At 35.8% G+C, this 16,082-nt stretch overlaps 1 protein-coding gene and 4 pseudogenes across 1 annotated transcript; all 5 read right to left on the reverse strand.

Annotated features, from left to right (window-relative positions):
* Positions 1-6,040: 6,040 nt before the first annotated feature.
* On the reverse strand, positions 6,041-7,180 carry LOC147920385 (uncharacterized; annotated as a pseudogene).
* A 91-nt stretch (positions 7,181-7,271) lies between these two features.
* LOC104767686 (putative F-box protein At3g20705 pseudogene) lies at positions 7,272-8,037 on the reverse strand (annotated as a pseudogene).
* Positions 8,038-9,107: 1,070 nt separating this feature from the next.
* On the reverse strand, positions 9,108-10,178 carry LOC104767687 (putative F-box protein At3g20705 pseudogene; annotated as a pseudogene).
* A 2,235-nt stretch (positions 10,179-12,413) lies between these two features.
* On the reverse strand, positions 12,414-13,560 carry LOC104767688 (putative F-box protein At3g20705 pseudogene; annotated as a pseudogene).
* A 979-nt stretch (positions 13,561-14,539) lies between these two features.
* LOC104767689 (putative F-box/kelch-repeat protein At3g20710) lies at positions 14,540-15,871 on the reverse strand. Its single transcript, XM_010491679.3, has one exon. It carries the CDS (start codon positions 15,731-15,733, stop codon positions 14,636-14,638), a length of 1,098 nt encoding a protein of 365 aa, XP_010489981.1. The 5' UTR covers positions 15,734-15,871; the 3' UTR covers positions 14,540-14,635.
* Between the last annotated feature and the right edge of the window lie 211 nt (positions 15,872-16,082).

Raw genomic sequence — 16,082 nt, forward strand, 5'->3', positions numbered from 1 at the left:
AAAATTTGTTTCCTTAATCGATGTACAATCACATCACATCACACTCTACAATATTAGTCACTAGAAAAATGTAAAGGCTATCGAAATTGAAGAAAAGATTTACATGTATTGACTACTGGACATTTTCCTTTGCACTCTAGACTACATTTATCTGGTTTGTATAAATCTTCGTTCACTACAGCAATCCCCTTCAATCTATATGCCAGTTTTGTATAATCATGTGTATCATACATGAATTATGTTATTAGAATCACTAAAGAAGCAACATGTATTTAGGAAACGTACGAAATCATGCTCATGTATTCTTTAAAACAAATTAAACGAAAAACTCCAAATCGCCAAATTCAAGTTTTAAATCTTTGAAACTAATTGACTCATAGAGTATGGAACACGTTCCACCCTAGAGTAGTAAATTGAAAGATCTCAAATTTTTATGAAAATCTCGTTCGACTCTTGGAAACCCCAATTTCAAAGTCGCATAGACAAGATAGAAGAAACCGATTAACAAAAACCAAACATGATGGGAATATGACGCGTACGGATGTAGACAACAAATTACATATAGTATAAACAAATTCACTTATACATATGACATATATATATATATATATATATATATATATATATATATATATATATATTTAAATTTATGAATAAGAATATCAATTGTCATATTTTAATAGTCTATAAAGCTATCAAAATGAAACTTATGGATATTTAGAAATTGAAAACTTTTTTTTTAAATTAGTTATTTTTATGACATGTTATTAGTGTATTTTATCATTACAGTTTAAAAATATAAAATAACATTTATTTTATAGATATGGGCTATAGGAAAAATTTAAATTTTAAAGCAAATATTATTATTATATATATAAATTTACATGATTATTAATTTATGACATTATTAGGATCATATTTTATACGAGTATTTCAAAAAAAATATTATTTTATTATCTTATTATTTTATCATCTTATCGAACTTTGTTATTTTTTACACTGTTCCTGGACCAACAAAATTTATAAATGTATATTTTTAATTAATTTATAGAGGTTTTACTGTAGGTCTAAATTTACCTTAAAATACCCAAAAATAAAAAATATATTAGTTATTTTATACCCCAAATATGTCTACAATATCTAAAATTACCAAAAATACTGGATATCTTATCATATAAAACACTGTTTTCAAATTTGCTAACTGATATGATCGCAACACATGTCATATCCATCAATTAGATTTCAACATATGTCAAAAAAGAAAACACATTTAAAACTATTTTCTTAAAAATGTTATTACAAGGAAATTATACAATATCGTTATAACAAAGAAATTATACTATATAATAAGGAAATTATACAATGCTCAATGTCTCAAAGCCTCAAACCTCACCCTCCAACACTCACTCAATATGCCTTACCAAAAAAAACACTCACTCAATATAATGCCCCAAGCTCTTGAAATTATTCTTCAAAAAAATGTTGGAACCCATCATGGAATTCTAACCGTAGTAGATGGTCTAAGGCTGTTCAGATAAAGAAATTCCCACGTGTGAACTTTTACACTCGCACAATTGTTACAAAAACGATCGAGTTATATAAAACAAAAGTTTGATTTTGGTTTGGGTCGGTTTATATACTCGTCACTCTGCTGTTGTCTGTCTCTCTCTTTTCTTTTGTAAGAAATTCAATCATTAACTTAAATCTTCATAATACATTAATTGCGTAGAAGAAATGAGAAACAAAATAATCATAAAAGAAGATGAAAGCAAGGAGACTAATTCACAATTCTGGTTTAGTTGATTTGCACAGAACTTGGAACATAAGAAAGCATCAGCATACCAATGGGACTATGTAGTGAGTTCGGTAATTCACCAAAATCCACTCTTCTTATATAACCTTTTTCTCCAGTGATGTAAGCTTTAGCTTCGCTACTATAGGATTTCATCATCTTTTTCCAATCTTTATAAAAAAGAAAAAAGCACTGCCACTTTCTTTTCTTCGTCGATCAAGAAATCCCCAGTCAGACAAATTTGTGATCGCTTATCGAGTTTTAAGAACTTGCTCCATAACACTGCATCGGGCTCAATCTTATTCGTAACCCCAATCTCATACTCAAATGTATCTCTTCGCTGTAATAACGTCGCAAGCTTCTCCTCCCTAACCACATGTAAAGACTCTCTAATGAAAGGCAGAGGGAAAGGAAAAGGCAGACGCGGCCCAAATCTCTCTCTTGTAAAATTGAAACAAAATAAGCCCAAATCTCTCTCTTGTAAAATCGAAACAAAATAAGTAATAACTGATTGATGTCTTGTCTTTTGCACACCAATAAGTATTTCCCTTTAAAGATACACATGATTTCATGTACACCATATCCCATTCAAGAGTGACACTAGGAACCATCCATATATTAGATTGTGGGTTTCCAACTCAAAACCAATTGGCAATGAGTGGAGAGGCCCATATATCTTATATACTGTCAGGATCCTTGCCCAGCTTCCGATGTGGGATATTATATCCCTAATACGCCCCTCGAGATGATGGCTTTTCTAGCCATAGATCTCGGTATTTTCGGGAAAGGATCGGTGGACCAAATTTGGGACAGACCGATGGATCGGGCTGGACAATGTGTAGATCGGGTTCTGATACCATATTAGATTGTGGGCTTCCAACTCAAAACCAATTGGCAATGAGTGGAGAGGCCCATATATCTTATATACTGTCAGGATCCTTGTCCAGCTTCCGATGTGGGATATTATATCCCTAATACGCCCCCTCGAGATGATGGCTCTTCTAGCCATAGATCTTGGTATTTTCGGGAAAGGATCGTTGGACCAAATTTGGGACAGACCGATGGATCGGGCTGGACAATGTGTGGATCGAGTTCTAATACCATATTAGATTGTGGGCTTCCAACTCAAAACCAATTGGCAATGAGTGGAGAGGCCCATATATCTTATATACTGTCAGGATCCTTGTCCAGCTTCCGATGTGGGATATTATATCCCTAATACCATGAATCAGAGCTCAAATGGTAGATTTCGTAGTCACTTAGTTTATTACTTAAAAGCCTCAATATTTTGTGGCTACCGCAGGATTTGTCGTATCCGAGAACGAACCTGTCGACTGGCGTGTAATTAGTTCTTAACAGAATTGAACAGAAGAAGAAGATGAACTCAGAGTTGAGCAAGAACATGAGAGAGAGTGATGGTGAGCTGAGCTAGAGAGAGAGAGAGAGAAAAGTTAGTTATTCTCATTAATTGTGTTTTGGGTACAGTATAAACTATATATACAAGTATATTCTAATCTAATCATCAGCTTAGATATATTAATATGTATATACTTGATACACCCCCCCCCTCAAACCTTTCAATCCGGATCCAGAGAAGGATTGTAAAGGTTTGATAAAGCCATCCGACTAAGCAAAGAATGAAACTGCCGTGGTTGTAATGGCTTAGTCAGGATATCAGCGAGTTGATTCTCCGTACCAATGTGTAATGCCTTCAGGTTCCCAAGCTTGATCTGATCACGCACCGTGTGACAATCAATCTCGATGTGCTTTGTTCTTTCGTGAAATATTGGATTCGTGGCAATGTAAACAGCAGATTTGTTGTCGCAGAAGAGTTTGGCAACTGAAGTAACAAGAACATGGAAATCCTGAAAACTGCTGAATCCATAGTATCTCTTTAGTAACTTCAGCCATGCTCCAATACTCAGACTCTGTACTACTATGGCTTGAAACATGTTGTTTTTTGGACTTCCAAGAGATAAGTGACTTGTCGATGTAAACACAAAAACCAGTAATCGAACGTCTTGTATCAGTGCAAGTTCCCTAATTCGCATCCGCAAAAGCATTCACACATATTTCAATAGATGCAGAGTAGAATAAGCCTTGACTTGGACTACCCTTGATGTACTTGAGAATGCGATGCGCAGCTTGCATATGAGCATCAGTAGGGAATTGTAGGAACTGACTGAGATGATGTACAACAAATGTAATGTCAGGTCTTGTTATCGTTAAGTAGAGAAAACGTCCAATGATCTCCCTGTAAGTCCTTGCTGAATCCAAAGGACTTCCTGTATCTTTAGTAAGATGAACATACAGATCCATAGGGACAAGACTCGGCTTACATGCTAATAATCCAGTGTTCTCCAATAAGTCTAGAGCATACTTTTGCTAACAAACAGATATACCCTTGCTCGTTCTTGCAATCTCCAATCCCAGAAAAAATCGCAGAGGACCTAAGTCCTTGATTTTAAAAGCTCGGGCCAAGACAGCTTTAAGTGCAGCCAGATCCTCAGCATTATTGCTAGCGATAGCGATGTCGTCAACATACACTAAGACTGCGATAAAACTAGTTGTTGTGAACTTGACAAATAAGGTCGTATCTGCCTGCGATTGTAGGAAACCATCATCGAGCAAAACGGAAGTAAACAAGCGATTCCACTGCCTAGAAGCTTGTTTTAACCCGTATATTGACTTACGAAGGCGGCATACAACATTCAGAGGTAAGACTTGTGAGTTACCCGGAGTGTAGCCTTGAGGTAAACTCATATATATCTCCTCATCAAGTTCGCTGTGTAGGAATGCATTAGAGATGTCCATTTGAGATAGTTCCCATCCATGTGTAGCTGCCAGCTCCAACATAAGCTTGACACTCGTTAGCTTAGCCACTGGAGAGAAAGTCTCATTGAAATCAACACCCTCTTGCTGAGTATATCCCTTAGCCACCAAACGTGCTTTGCACCTCTCAATAGTACCATCAGAATTATATTTGATGGTGGATACCCATTTACAGCCAACAACATTCTTTCGAGGCGGTAAAGATGTAACATACTAGGTTCCATTTATCTCCATCGCATCCAGTTCCTCATTCACGTTACCTTTCCATATATCAGATGCCATGGCCTCTTCAAAAGTCTTTGGTTCAGTCTCCATGGAATAGGATAAGATATAGGAACATTAATGTGGGTTGAAACGATTATATGATAGAACAGAAGATAATGGGTATGGAGTAGTATGATTAGGAGTTGTACAATCATCAACTATTGTAAGAAAATACTTGTACCCTTCTATAGACTCTACTGAAAAAGGACCCCATATATCTAGATGTATCAAATCAAATGCTTTTTCAGAGATATAATTATGAAAAGGAAAAGACAAACGTTTCTGTTTAGCTAATGGACAAACTGAACAATGATCTAGACTAGAGACACTTGCTTTATTAAGAGAAAGATTACCAGACATAAGCTGTAACTTGGCGTTTGAAGGATGACCAAGGCGTTGATGCCAAAGAATTCCTTCATTCACTAAGGATCCCGAGACTTGATTGATGACAGGAGACTTAGCAGGTGTAGAAAGGGAGTGTTCATTCAAGATATAGAGATTGTGGAAAAGATTAGCACTCCCAATCATCCATCCCTGAGAAGACTCCTGTAAGAAACATGATGTAGGATAAAAGTGAGCAGAGCATTGATTATCATGCAGCAAAGTCGAAACACTAATGAGATTAAAGCGAAAAGATGGAACATAAAAAACATTGTAAAGAATCAATGAATCAGACAAATGAATGGTGCCAGTTTGGTTAATAGGGAGTCTAGTTCCATTAGGTAAAGCTACTGTAATGCCAGAGACTAAAGAAGTTTCCCTAAACTTAGAGATATCACAACAAACATGACTAGTTGCCCCACTATCAATAATCCAAGCACCATTAGGCAAAACACTATGAAGAGATGATAGACAATGGTGTTTATATGTGAGATTATTATTCTCATATCTAAGATTAGAAGAGATATTAAAGACTGTACCAGAAGACGATTGAGGAGCCATAACACCTGATTCTGTAATAGATGCACGAGAAGAAGAAACTTTAGGCGTTGAAATTTCTGAAATCTGAACAAGTGATAGTTGATTGATCATTGGTTCTGTAGCTTGAACTCGAGAAAGTTGATTGATCAAGTCTAGAGCTTGACTCTGAGTTAAATGACTCGCATCCAAGTTAATAGCATTAACAGGAGCAGAAGGATAATACGACATTCCTCAATCAACTTGCATATTCGCAACCACCCTCGGCTGTGTTGTACCAGATCTTGGACCAAAACTCTGATTAGTAGATTGTCCTTGGTTATAGAATTGACCTTGATTATTCTGATTAGCCTGACCACGAGGCACAAAAGAAGGTCTCTGAGTATTCTGTCCTTGCCCTGGATTGTTCTGATTTAGATACTTGAAACCATGTGGATAACCATGAACCTTGAAACATGTTTGAATCATGTGTCCCATCTTCCCACAATGGGTACACATCGGTCTATTACTCTTTGGTCTATAAGTGTTGTAAGCTGCTACATACTCATATGGTTCCACCACATACGATCCATTAGCAGGATCACCTTCATAAGAACCAGTCGTCTGAAATGCTACATTATCAGACTTCACAGGAGGCTTGAGAGAAACAATATGTTGCCTTTCATCTTGAGTAACCATGTTGTATGCTTCCTCCATATTTGGAATCGGTTTTAGCATCAAGATATGCCTTCTCGTCTGTTCATAACTCTCATTTAACCCCATCAAGAATTTGGTTACTCTACTACGATCCTGTAGACGTTCCCAAAGAACAGCTGCATTACATTCGCAGCGACCACAAGTGCAAACAAGAAGTTCTATGTAATTCTTATATTCTTCCCAGAGCGTTACCAACTCAGTGTAGTACGCACTAACATCCAAAGAACCTTGTTGAATACAAGTAAGTCTCTGTTCAATCTCATAAACACGAGGCGCATCATCTTGCTTGAAACGAGGTAAGAGATTTTTCCAGATACCTTCAGCAGTCGAGATGTATAACAAACTAGCTCCAATCTTCTTCGAGACTGAATTCATTAGCCAAGTGGATACCATATCGTTGCAGCATGACCATGAACCATGACTCGGATGATCTACAAGAGGTTTCTGAATCGAACCATCAACAAATCCCAATTTATTTCAAATATTCAAACCCATCTGTACTGATCTACGCCAAGAATGAAAATCTGAACCCGAAACGAGTCGATCTAAAACCAATTGCAACCCAACATGATCAGTACTATGAAGAAAATAGGGATTCTCGTATAGATATGTACCTGAATCACCCTTATTTCGCGAATTTTGATTCACCGAAGTAGTCGGATTTGGATTCGATCCCATATTAATGAAGAATCGAACTGATTATAAGAGATTGTTCCGATTGAAAGCAAAACAAGAATCGGAAAAACAATTAGGTCAAAGAAAGAAGAACTCAGAAAGAATCGTATGCGAACACGAATTGAAGAATCGCTAATACGATGAAACAACACAAATCAAAAACAAAAGAGATGATGTGAATGAGAATAAGCTGAGCTGAAGAAGCGCTCATGATCGAGTATGCTCTGATACCATAACAGAATTGAACAGAGGAAGAAGATGAACTCAGAGTTGAGCAAGAACAAGAGAGAGAGTGGTGGTGAGCTGAGTTAGAGAGAGAGAAAAGTTAGTTATTCTTATTAATTGTGTTTTGTGTACAGTGTAAACTATATATATACAAGTATATTATAATCTAATCATAAGCTTAGATATATTAATATGTATATACTTGATAGTTCTAAGTTTGATCCACTTTGGTTTCCCACAATACGGGTTCCAAATCTCAAACCTACGATCGATGTTTCTTGTTGATGCGCATAGCAATAAACCGTTGCAGTAAGAGACGGTGAACACGTCTTCTGAGTTGTCCAGGCTAATAAGTTAACCTTTACACTTTATAGATAGATCAACATTGTTGTTTTCAATATTACGGAGATGAGGTTGACGCCAATCAAATAAGCCTTATCAAACTTGATCATCAGAAACTCTCGTTCTCCTGATGCGGCTACAACATTCATGCGGATGTGCTTATCTGTAAAGCTTTGATCTTTGGTTAAAGCGTTCCACTTTTTGCAAGTAGACCTCATTGCTCTCGTAGATGTCAACGAAACCGTAGAGAGAATCTCCTCTACCAAATCATCTGGAAGGTTGGACATCATCATTTTCGCCGTTTCAAACAAGGATGATCAGTGTAGAACAGATAAAAGTTAGATAAGTTTTCAAAAACTCTTTCCTTTTTCCTCTGTGGCTGCTAATTTCTCCTTGGAGAGAGGTTATCGATAGATTGTTACTGAAGACAAAGAAGTCCTAAATTTTAATTAGCGTCTGAACTACTCCAATAAAGATCTTTGTCTATTGGGTTTGTATTATTTCAAGCCCATTAGACGTACTATCCATTTGAGTTATCAAAGAAGTTTTAAAGATCAATCCTTCTTTACCTTCATTTAATTTGGTTGTGATGTCCAATTAGTGAGTACAATGGTGAGGAGCTGATTTGTTATGGCGTTGGTAATGATGGCACTTGTGTTTAGGTGCAAAGTCAAGAACATATCCATCGTATGCTCGCTTCTCCGATTCACTCACAGTACTCTTTCTTATGTTATGTTTATCACAACATGAAGATCATGACTAGATAGGTCTAACAGATTAACACTAGCAATTTTACTATAATGTAAAAAGTTAGAATATGTGTGTTTTGTATAATCAGTATATATGTCAAGACTCATGAGCCATGGGAAGAAAAATCTTAAGCTTTTTCCATTTGTTATTAAGAAATGAGTACATCGATCTCATAAAGAGATGGACACATCACACATTTACACGAAATCTTGAGCTAGTCTTTGTATATAAGTTTCAGAAATCAGAACAAGCAAACATGAGTCTGGCTCTTTTTTTCATTCCTTAATAAAGAGAGAGTTTGGATAATCTTACTGTAAGAAAACGCAAAGGATACCATTGCTTGGCTCAACTCTCTTTCTAAGAATTTGCTATATTCTAAGCAATGGGTTAACAAAAGTAAAAAACCACGTTGAGAATTTGATTGCAACCCGAAAACTGATGCTCTTGCTCGTCCATTGTTGTCCCTCTAAGTAGTAAAAAATCAATATAACTAAAAATTATTACCATAATGCATATAAGAGATGGGTAACAAATTAATTCATATCGATGAATCTTGTTCAAAGAAGATAAAAGCAAAAAGAAAATGTAAAAGAGACTAATTCATAAATCCGGTTTACTTGATTTGCACACAACTTGGAACATAAGAACACACAAGACGGCAAAGTGGTGTGTTTGGAGATTCACGAAGGTCCACTCTTGTGTAATTACCATCCTCTCCAATGACATAAGCTATGTTGTAAATGGTTTTAAACCCCTTTTCCTTGTCGTTATCAAAAACAACTGCGAATTTATTTTCCTTGTCAATCAAGAAGTTCCAAGACCGAACACAAGGTTTCATTCCAACTCTTAAGAAGTTTCTCCACGACACCGCATCGGGCTCAATCTTATTCGTAACCCAAATCTCCATCTCAGATTTATCCGGCGGCTGTAATAACACCGTAAGCTGATCTTCTTTAAACACAGATAGAGACACATAAGCTCCGTTGAAGGGCAGAGGCAGACGCGGTCCAAACCTCTCTTCTGTAAAATCAAAACAGAATAAGTAATGATCTTTTGATCCCTTATCTTTAGCACACCAGTACGTATTCCCCTTGGACGACACGCCAGGTTGCATATAGTCTATATCCCACTCAAGAGTGGCATTAGGAACCATCCATGAATTAGAGCTCAAATCGTAGATTTCGAGTTTATTATCGAAACCGAAAAGCCTCAAGATTTTGTAGCTACCGCAAGATTTGTCATATCCGAGAGCAAATTTGTCTGATCTCCCGTAACTAAATCTGGGAGTGATCCGTTTTGAATACCCCAAATACGGGTTACACACCACAAGCCTAGTATCATCATCATTAGATTTTGCTGATACGCATAACAATAAACCATTGCAGTGAAAGACTTGAGATACATAGATTGATTCCTGAGCTGTTTTATCTCGGCAAACAAGTTTACCATTATTCTTTAGGTCAAGATCAGTGTTGTTGTGAGTTCCATGGAGATTGACGCCAATCAAGTAAACTCTATGATTCATTATCATCAAAAACTCTTTCCCCCGCTTGTTTGCAAAGCTCTGCTCTTTCGTTAAAGCGTTCCACTTTTTGCAAGTAGATCGCTTTGCTTTCAGTGATGTCAAGGGAACCCTAGAGAGAATCTCCTCCAACATGTCACGTGGAAGATTGGACATCATCATCGTACGCCGCCGTTTCATGTTTCAAGCAAAGATCGACGATGTAGAAGACAAAGTTTTTGTTCTACTTTTAAAATCTCCTTTTCTTTTTCCTCTGTGGTTGCTGATTTCTTCCGGAGAGGCTGTTGATAGATTGTTACTGATGACACAAACCCCATCTTTTTTAATAAACTTATGAAATACTTATACGCAAAAAGCTTTTTAACCTTGTAAAACCCCTAATTTTCTAAATGCTAAGTTGCTCTAGCTAGTAGCTAGCTAGTTCAATAAGCAAAACCCTAATCATATATCCTGATTATGCCATATATATTACGTACGGGCTTTTGAAACATTATGGCATATATACAACAAAGAGGAAAACAAAACAGTAAAAGAACTAATAAATTTTTAGAGTATTTGTTAAAAATACCTTTTTATGATACTTTTCCAAAATATCTTTTTTTGGAACATTTTTATTTTTACCCTATTTTACATAATTTCAATATGTTAAATTAATTTTTAGAATTTTTTTTGTTTAGGTTTGGGTTCTCATTTTACATTTAGTATATAGTTTTGAGGGGTTAGGGTTTAATATTTGGAGTTTAAGGTTTAGAATTTAGTGATTTTATTCATAGAAAATGGGTATTTTTGAAAATGACCAACATGAAAGAGTATTTTTAAAAAGTGACATAGGAAAAAGGGTATTTTTGAACATCCCCCAAATTTCTATATTAATATTTTTGAAGTACATTTGTTAATCTATTTTTTTAGTTATAGTTAACTACATAGAAGATCCTTGGAAAAAAAATATTTCTTATTTTTATCTAATTTCCATAAATTTCTCTACCTAATTCAAACATAATTGTATGATTCTTAGTTCATTTTTATTTAAATCTATTATATAATACAATTACTTAATAAATTTTATAAAATATGATGTGATTTATTTTTTTTTTTAAACGGATGCAAAGAAAATTGTTTATACAATGTCCCATATTGCTTGGAAAAATAAGACAATGGTTTCAGAGTCATATTCTAAAAAAAACCAAAATTATTCAAAATACGAATGAGTAGTGACCAAAATGATTCTGAATACGAATGAGTAGTGAACTTGATTTATCATGCATTCAAAGATGGTTTACTCCAGTTCTTTATTTTAAAAAATTTAAAATTTTTAAAAGTTAAAATATCACTAACTCAGTGTTACACGGATAAAATACTATTTCATTATTTTGTTAACACTATCAATATAAGGGTAATAGATAAATCTAATTAAGTTGGTAAAATTAATATTATGTAAAAAAAAGAAATTTTTTTGTGGTATATGGAAGGTTAAATCATAAAATTAACCATCAAAATACAATTATATACTCTTAAAAACTAATCAAAATAAATAAAATTTACAAACAAATACAACTTGAAACTTAAATTTTTTAGTTACGAATAATTTGTGTAGTATATAGTGTGTTGTGTAAATATAGACTTTTGACTTATGAGCCAGGGTGAGAAACGTTTCAAGCTTTTTCCATTTGTCACTACGATATCAATACATCTCATAAAGAGATGGACACAGCGTGTGTACGAAATCTTGAGCCTTTATAGAAGTTTTTTTAGTTTTTTACAGAAGTTTCAGAACAAAAAAAAACGAGTCTGGCTCTTTTTTTCATTCGTGAAGAGAGAGAGAGAGAGTTAAGAAGACCAAAAAGGATCTCAACGTAAGAAACCAAGGGATGTCATTGCTTGGATTAACTCTGTTTCTTCCCTGTGACATGAGCAATAACTCTGTTTCCAAGCATCTGGTTACTAAAGCAATATGTGAACTAGTCTCTTTTATGTCCAATCCATATTGGGTCTTCATAGTTGATGAAATTTGCATGTCGAGTCAGTTAAATTCGCATGACTTTCAAAGTGCAAGCCTCCAACATCTCTTCTTCTTCTTCAACAAGTCACTTTTAAAGTTCCATTAATTACCTTCTTCTTCTTCAACAAGAACGTTCCATCTCTCACACACTTAAAAGATCACTCCTTGCATAGGTTCGGGTCAGCTTATTTATGTACTCGTCACCATGTTGTTGTCTCTCTGTTTTGTATAAAATCAATAAGTTAAATCATCATCATAACTGCGTAGCCTAGACGAAATGAGAAACATATTAATCATAAAAGATGATGAAAGCAAGGAGACTAATTCACAATCCTGGTTTACTTGATTAGCACAGAACTTGGAACACAAGAGAGCATACCAATGGGACAATGATAGTGAGTTTGGTGGTAATTAACCGAGATCCACTCTTCTTATATAGCCATTCTCTCCAATGATGTAAGCTACGGTACAAACGGATTCCGTCTTCTTTTCCCAAGCTCTATAAAAAAGCAATGCCACTTTTTTATCCTCGTCAATCAAGAAATTATCAGCCATAAAAATACTTGGTCGCCCACCAAATTTTAAGAACTTGCTCCATGACACGGCATCGGGCTCAATCTTATTCGTAATCCAAATCTCGTCTTCTAACGTATCATCTCGGTGTAGTAGCATCGCAAGCTTCTCTTCTCTAACAACAGATAGAAGCACACAACTTTCTGTAATACAGGGAAGAGGCAAAGGGAGACGCGGTCCAAACCTCTCTTTTGTAAAATCAAAAGAGAGCAAGTAAGAATAGTCTTCTGATTCTTTATCTTTAGCATACCAGTAAGTATTTCCCTTTAAAGACACGCAGGATTGCATGTACTCCATATCAATCACATTCAAGAGTGACACTAGGAACCATCCATGAACCAGAGTTCACATGGTAGATTTCGTAGTTACTTATTCGTGCATCCCCAAAAAGTCTCAATATTTTGTGGCTACCGTAGGAATTGTCGTATCCGAGAGCGAACCTGTTGATGACTGTCCTGTAATGAATTCTACGTTTGATCCCCCTTTGGTTTCCCACAATACGGGTTCCAAATCACAAGCCTACAATCCATGTTTCTTGGTGATGAGCATAGCAATGAACCGTTGCAGTGAGAGGCGGTTTATACTTCATATGAACGGTCCAGGCTAGTAAGTTTACCTTTAAGCTTTATAGATAGATGATCAACATTGTTGTTTTCAAGATTGACGCTAATCAAATAAGCCTTATAATCCATGATCATCATAAACTCTCGTTCTCCTGATGCGGCTACATTCATGCGGATGATGTGCTTATTCGCAAAACCCCGATCTTTGGATAAAGCGTTCCATTTTTTGCAAGTGGATCGCACTGATCTTGTAGATGTCAACGGAACCCTAGAGAGAATCTCCTCTACCAAATCATCTGGAAGATTGGAGATCATCGTTGTCGTCGTTTCGAACTAGGATGATTGGTGTAGAACAGATAAAAATGTTAGGTCAGTTTCAATAACTCTTTTCATTTCCTCTGCGGCTGCTAATTTCTTTTCCCAGAGGTTACTGAAGACAAAGAAGCCCTAAAAATAATTAGCGTCCAAAAAGATTCTTGTTTATTTGGTTAGTCTTTATTTGGCACAAAACCGGTCGACTTGCAAAACAAAATTTTTGGTTTCGGTTTGGATCGGTTTATAGATTTATCCCTCCTGTTTTCAAAGAAGTTTTTTTAAGATCAAATCTTCTTACCTTTCGTTTGGTTTTGTCGAATTAATTGATGTTTCGTGAGTGAAGCAATGACGAGGAGCTGATTTGGTAATGATGGCATGGCACTTGTATTAGCTGCAAAGTCAAGATCCATTGTGTGTTCGCTTCTCTTATTCAAACACTTGCTCATCATGTGTTCTATTGATCACAATATATGAGGACCAGTACTACGTTTAACAGAATAACACTAGTAAATGTTATTATAACGTTAAAACTTATGTATGTTGTTTATATATGTCAAGACTTATATGAGCCATGGCATGAAAGATTCCAAGCTCCATTAAGAAATTAATACATCTGAATCTGATAAAGGGATGGACAAGACCCAAAACATGAGTTTTCTTTATATAAGTTTCAGAACAAAAAATGAGTACTCTGGCAATTATTATTATTATTATTATTATTTTTTTTGTGAATAGAGAGACAAAAAGTAATATGAATAACTTGACCGTAAGAAAAACAAGGGATATCATTGCTTGGATCAACTCTGTTTCTAAGCATTTGTTATATAGTCTGTAAAGTTTATTAAGCAATGGGTTGAGAATTCGATTGCAACCCGAAAACTGATGGCTTTTGCTCGTCCATTGTTGTCTATCTAAATAGTAAATAGCTTAAATCATGAGGTATGGGGCTTGTTACATGTTTTTGTTAAAAATAGACAGAGGTAGTAACTTGCTCGACCAATGTGATCACCATGTCGTTTGTTTTGTAAAATGTAAATTTAAATGAATTATCACCCATAATGCAGGCGAAGAAATGAGAAACAAATTCATATGTATTTTACTGATAAATCTTGTTTCAAAGAAGATGAAATCAAAATGAAAATGTAAAAGGACTGAATTTTATGAATCTGTTACATGATTTTCATAGAACTTGGAACATAAGAACATAGACGGCGAAACTCTAGTGTGTTTGGAGATTTACGGAGATCCACACTTTTGATATAACCATTCTTTCCATTGATGTGAGCTCTCTTGTAAATGGTTCCAACCCACGGTGACCTGTCTTTCTCAAAAACAACTGCCACTTTCTTTTCCTCGTCAATGAAGAAATCCCCATACCCATAGGTATTATTGTAATAATGTATAATTGGTTTCATATCAATTTTCAAGAAGATGATCCACGACACCGCATCAGGCTCAATATTGTTCGTTACCCAAATAACCATTTTATCCCACAGCTGCAATAACACCGCAAGCTTCTCTTCTTTAACTGCAGATAGAGTCGCATAATCCTCATTGAAGGGCAGAGGCAGACGCAGTCCAAACATCTCGCTTGTAAAATCAAAACATAACAAACAATATTTTTCTGATTCTTTATCTCTACCATACCAGTAAGTATCTCCCTTCAAAGACACACAATCTTTCATATCCTTCATATCCCATTCAAGAGTGCCGTCAGGAACCTTCCATGACTTGGAGCTCAAGTCGTAGATTTTGAGGCAGTTTACGCTAATACCAAAAAGCCTCAAGATCTTGTGGCTACCGCTGGATTTGTCGTATCCGAGAGCATACTTGTCTAATCTCTCGTAAGGAGCTCTTGGTAAGATCCATTTTGTTTGTCCCCAATACGGGTTCAAAACAACAAGCATGTGTCCCCATACACATAAGAATAGACCGTTGCACTGAATTACTTGAGATTTATGGAATACTTCAGTTGTCTTGCCTCGGCTAATAAGTTTGGCTTTGCGCTTTATAGATAGATCAACGTCGTTGTTTTGACTTATTGTATGGAGATTGACGCCGACCAAACAAACATCAAATTCCGTGACCGTGAGAAACTCTCTTTCCCTTGACACGGCTGCTTTGTGGATGTGCTTGTTTACAAAGCTCCTAGTTTTGGATATATCGTTCCACATTTTGCAAGTAGATCTCACTGCTCTTAGGTGTATAAACGGAACCCTATAGAGAATCTCCTCCACCAAATCCTTTGGAAGATTTGACATCATCATCGTCGTTGAAAAAAGGGTCGATCGATGTAGCACAGAGAAACCTAGGTTATTAAATATTTAAAAACTCTGTTTTTTTTCATTGTGGTTTCTTCCAATTCCAAAAAAGGCATTCGATAGGTTTTGCCATTTTGGTGTAGAAGACACAAGAACCCTAAAAAGTAAGACGGTGGCGCATCTTATACGTTTCCTATTTATTGGGCCCATTATACGCCTTACAGTTAAGGCCCATGTTTTAAAACAGATGTAGCAAAAACATTTCACCTTATCCCCTCTTCCGCTCAAATCAGTTCTCATGATCTCATCATTCTATCAAACAAACTCATCTAACACATCTGGTTAAGACAGAGAG

Source organism: Camelina sativa, chromosome 19 (assembly GCF_030686135.1).
Source record: "Camelina sativa cultivar CO46 ecotype springtype chromosome 19, ASM3068613v1".
NCBI classification, from domain to species: Eukaryota; Viridiplantae; Streptophyta; class Magnoliopsida; order Brassicales; family Brassicaceae; genus Camelina; species Camelina sativa.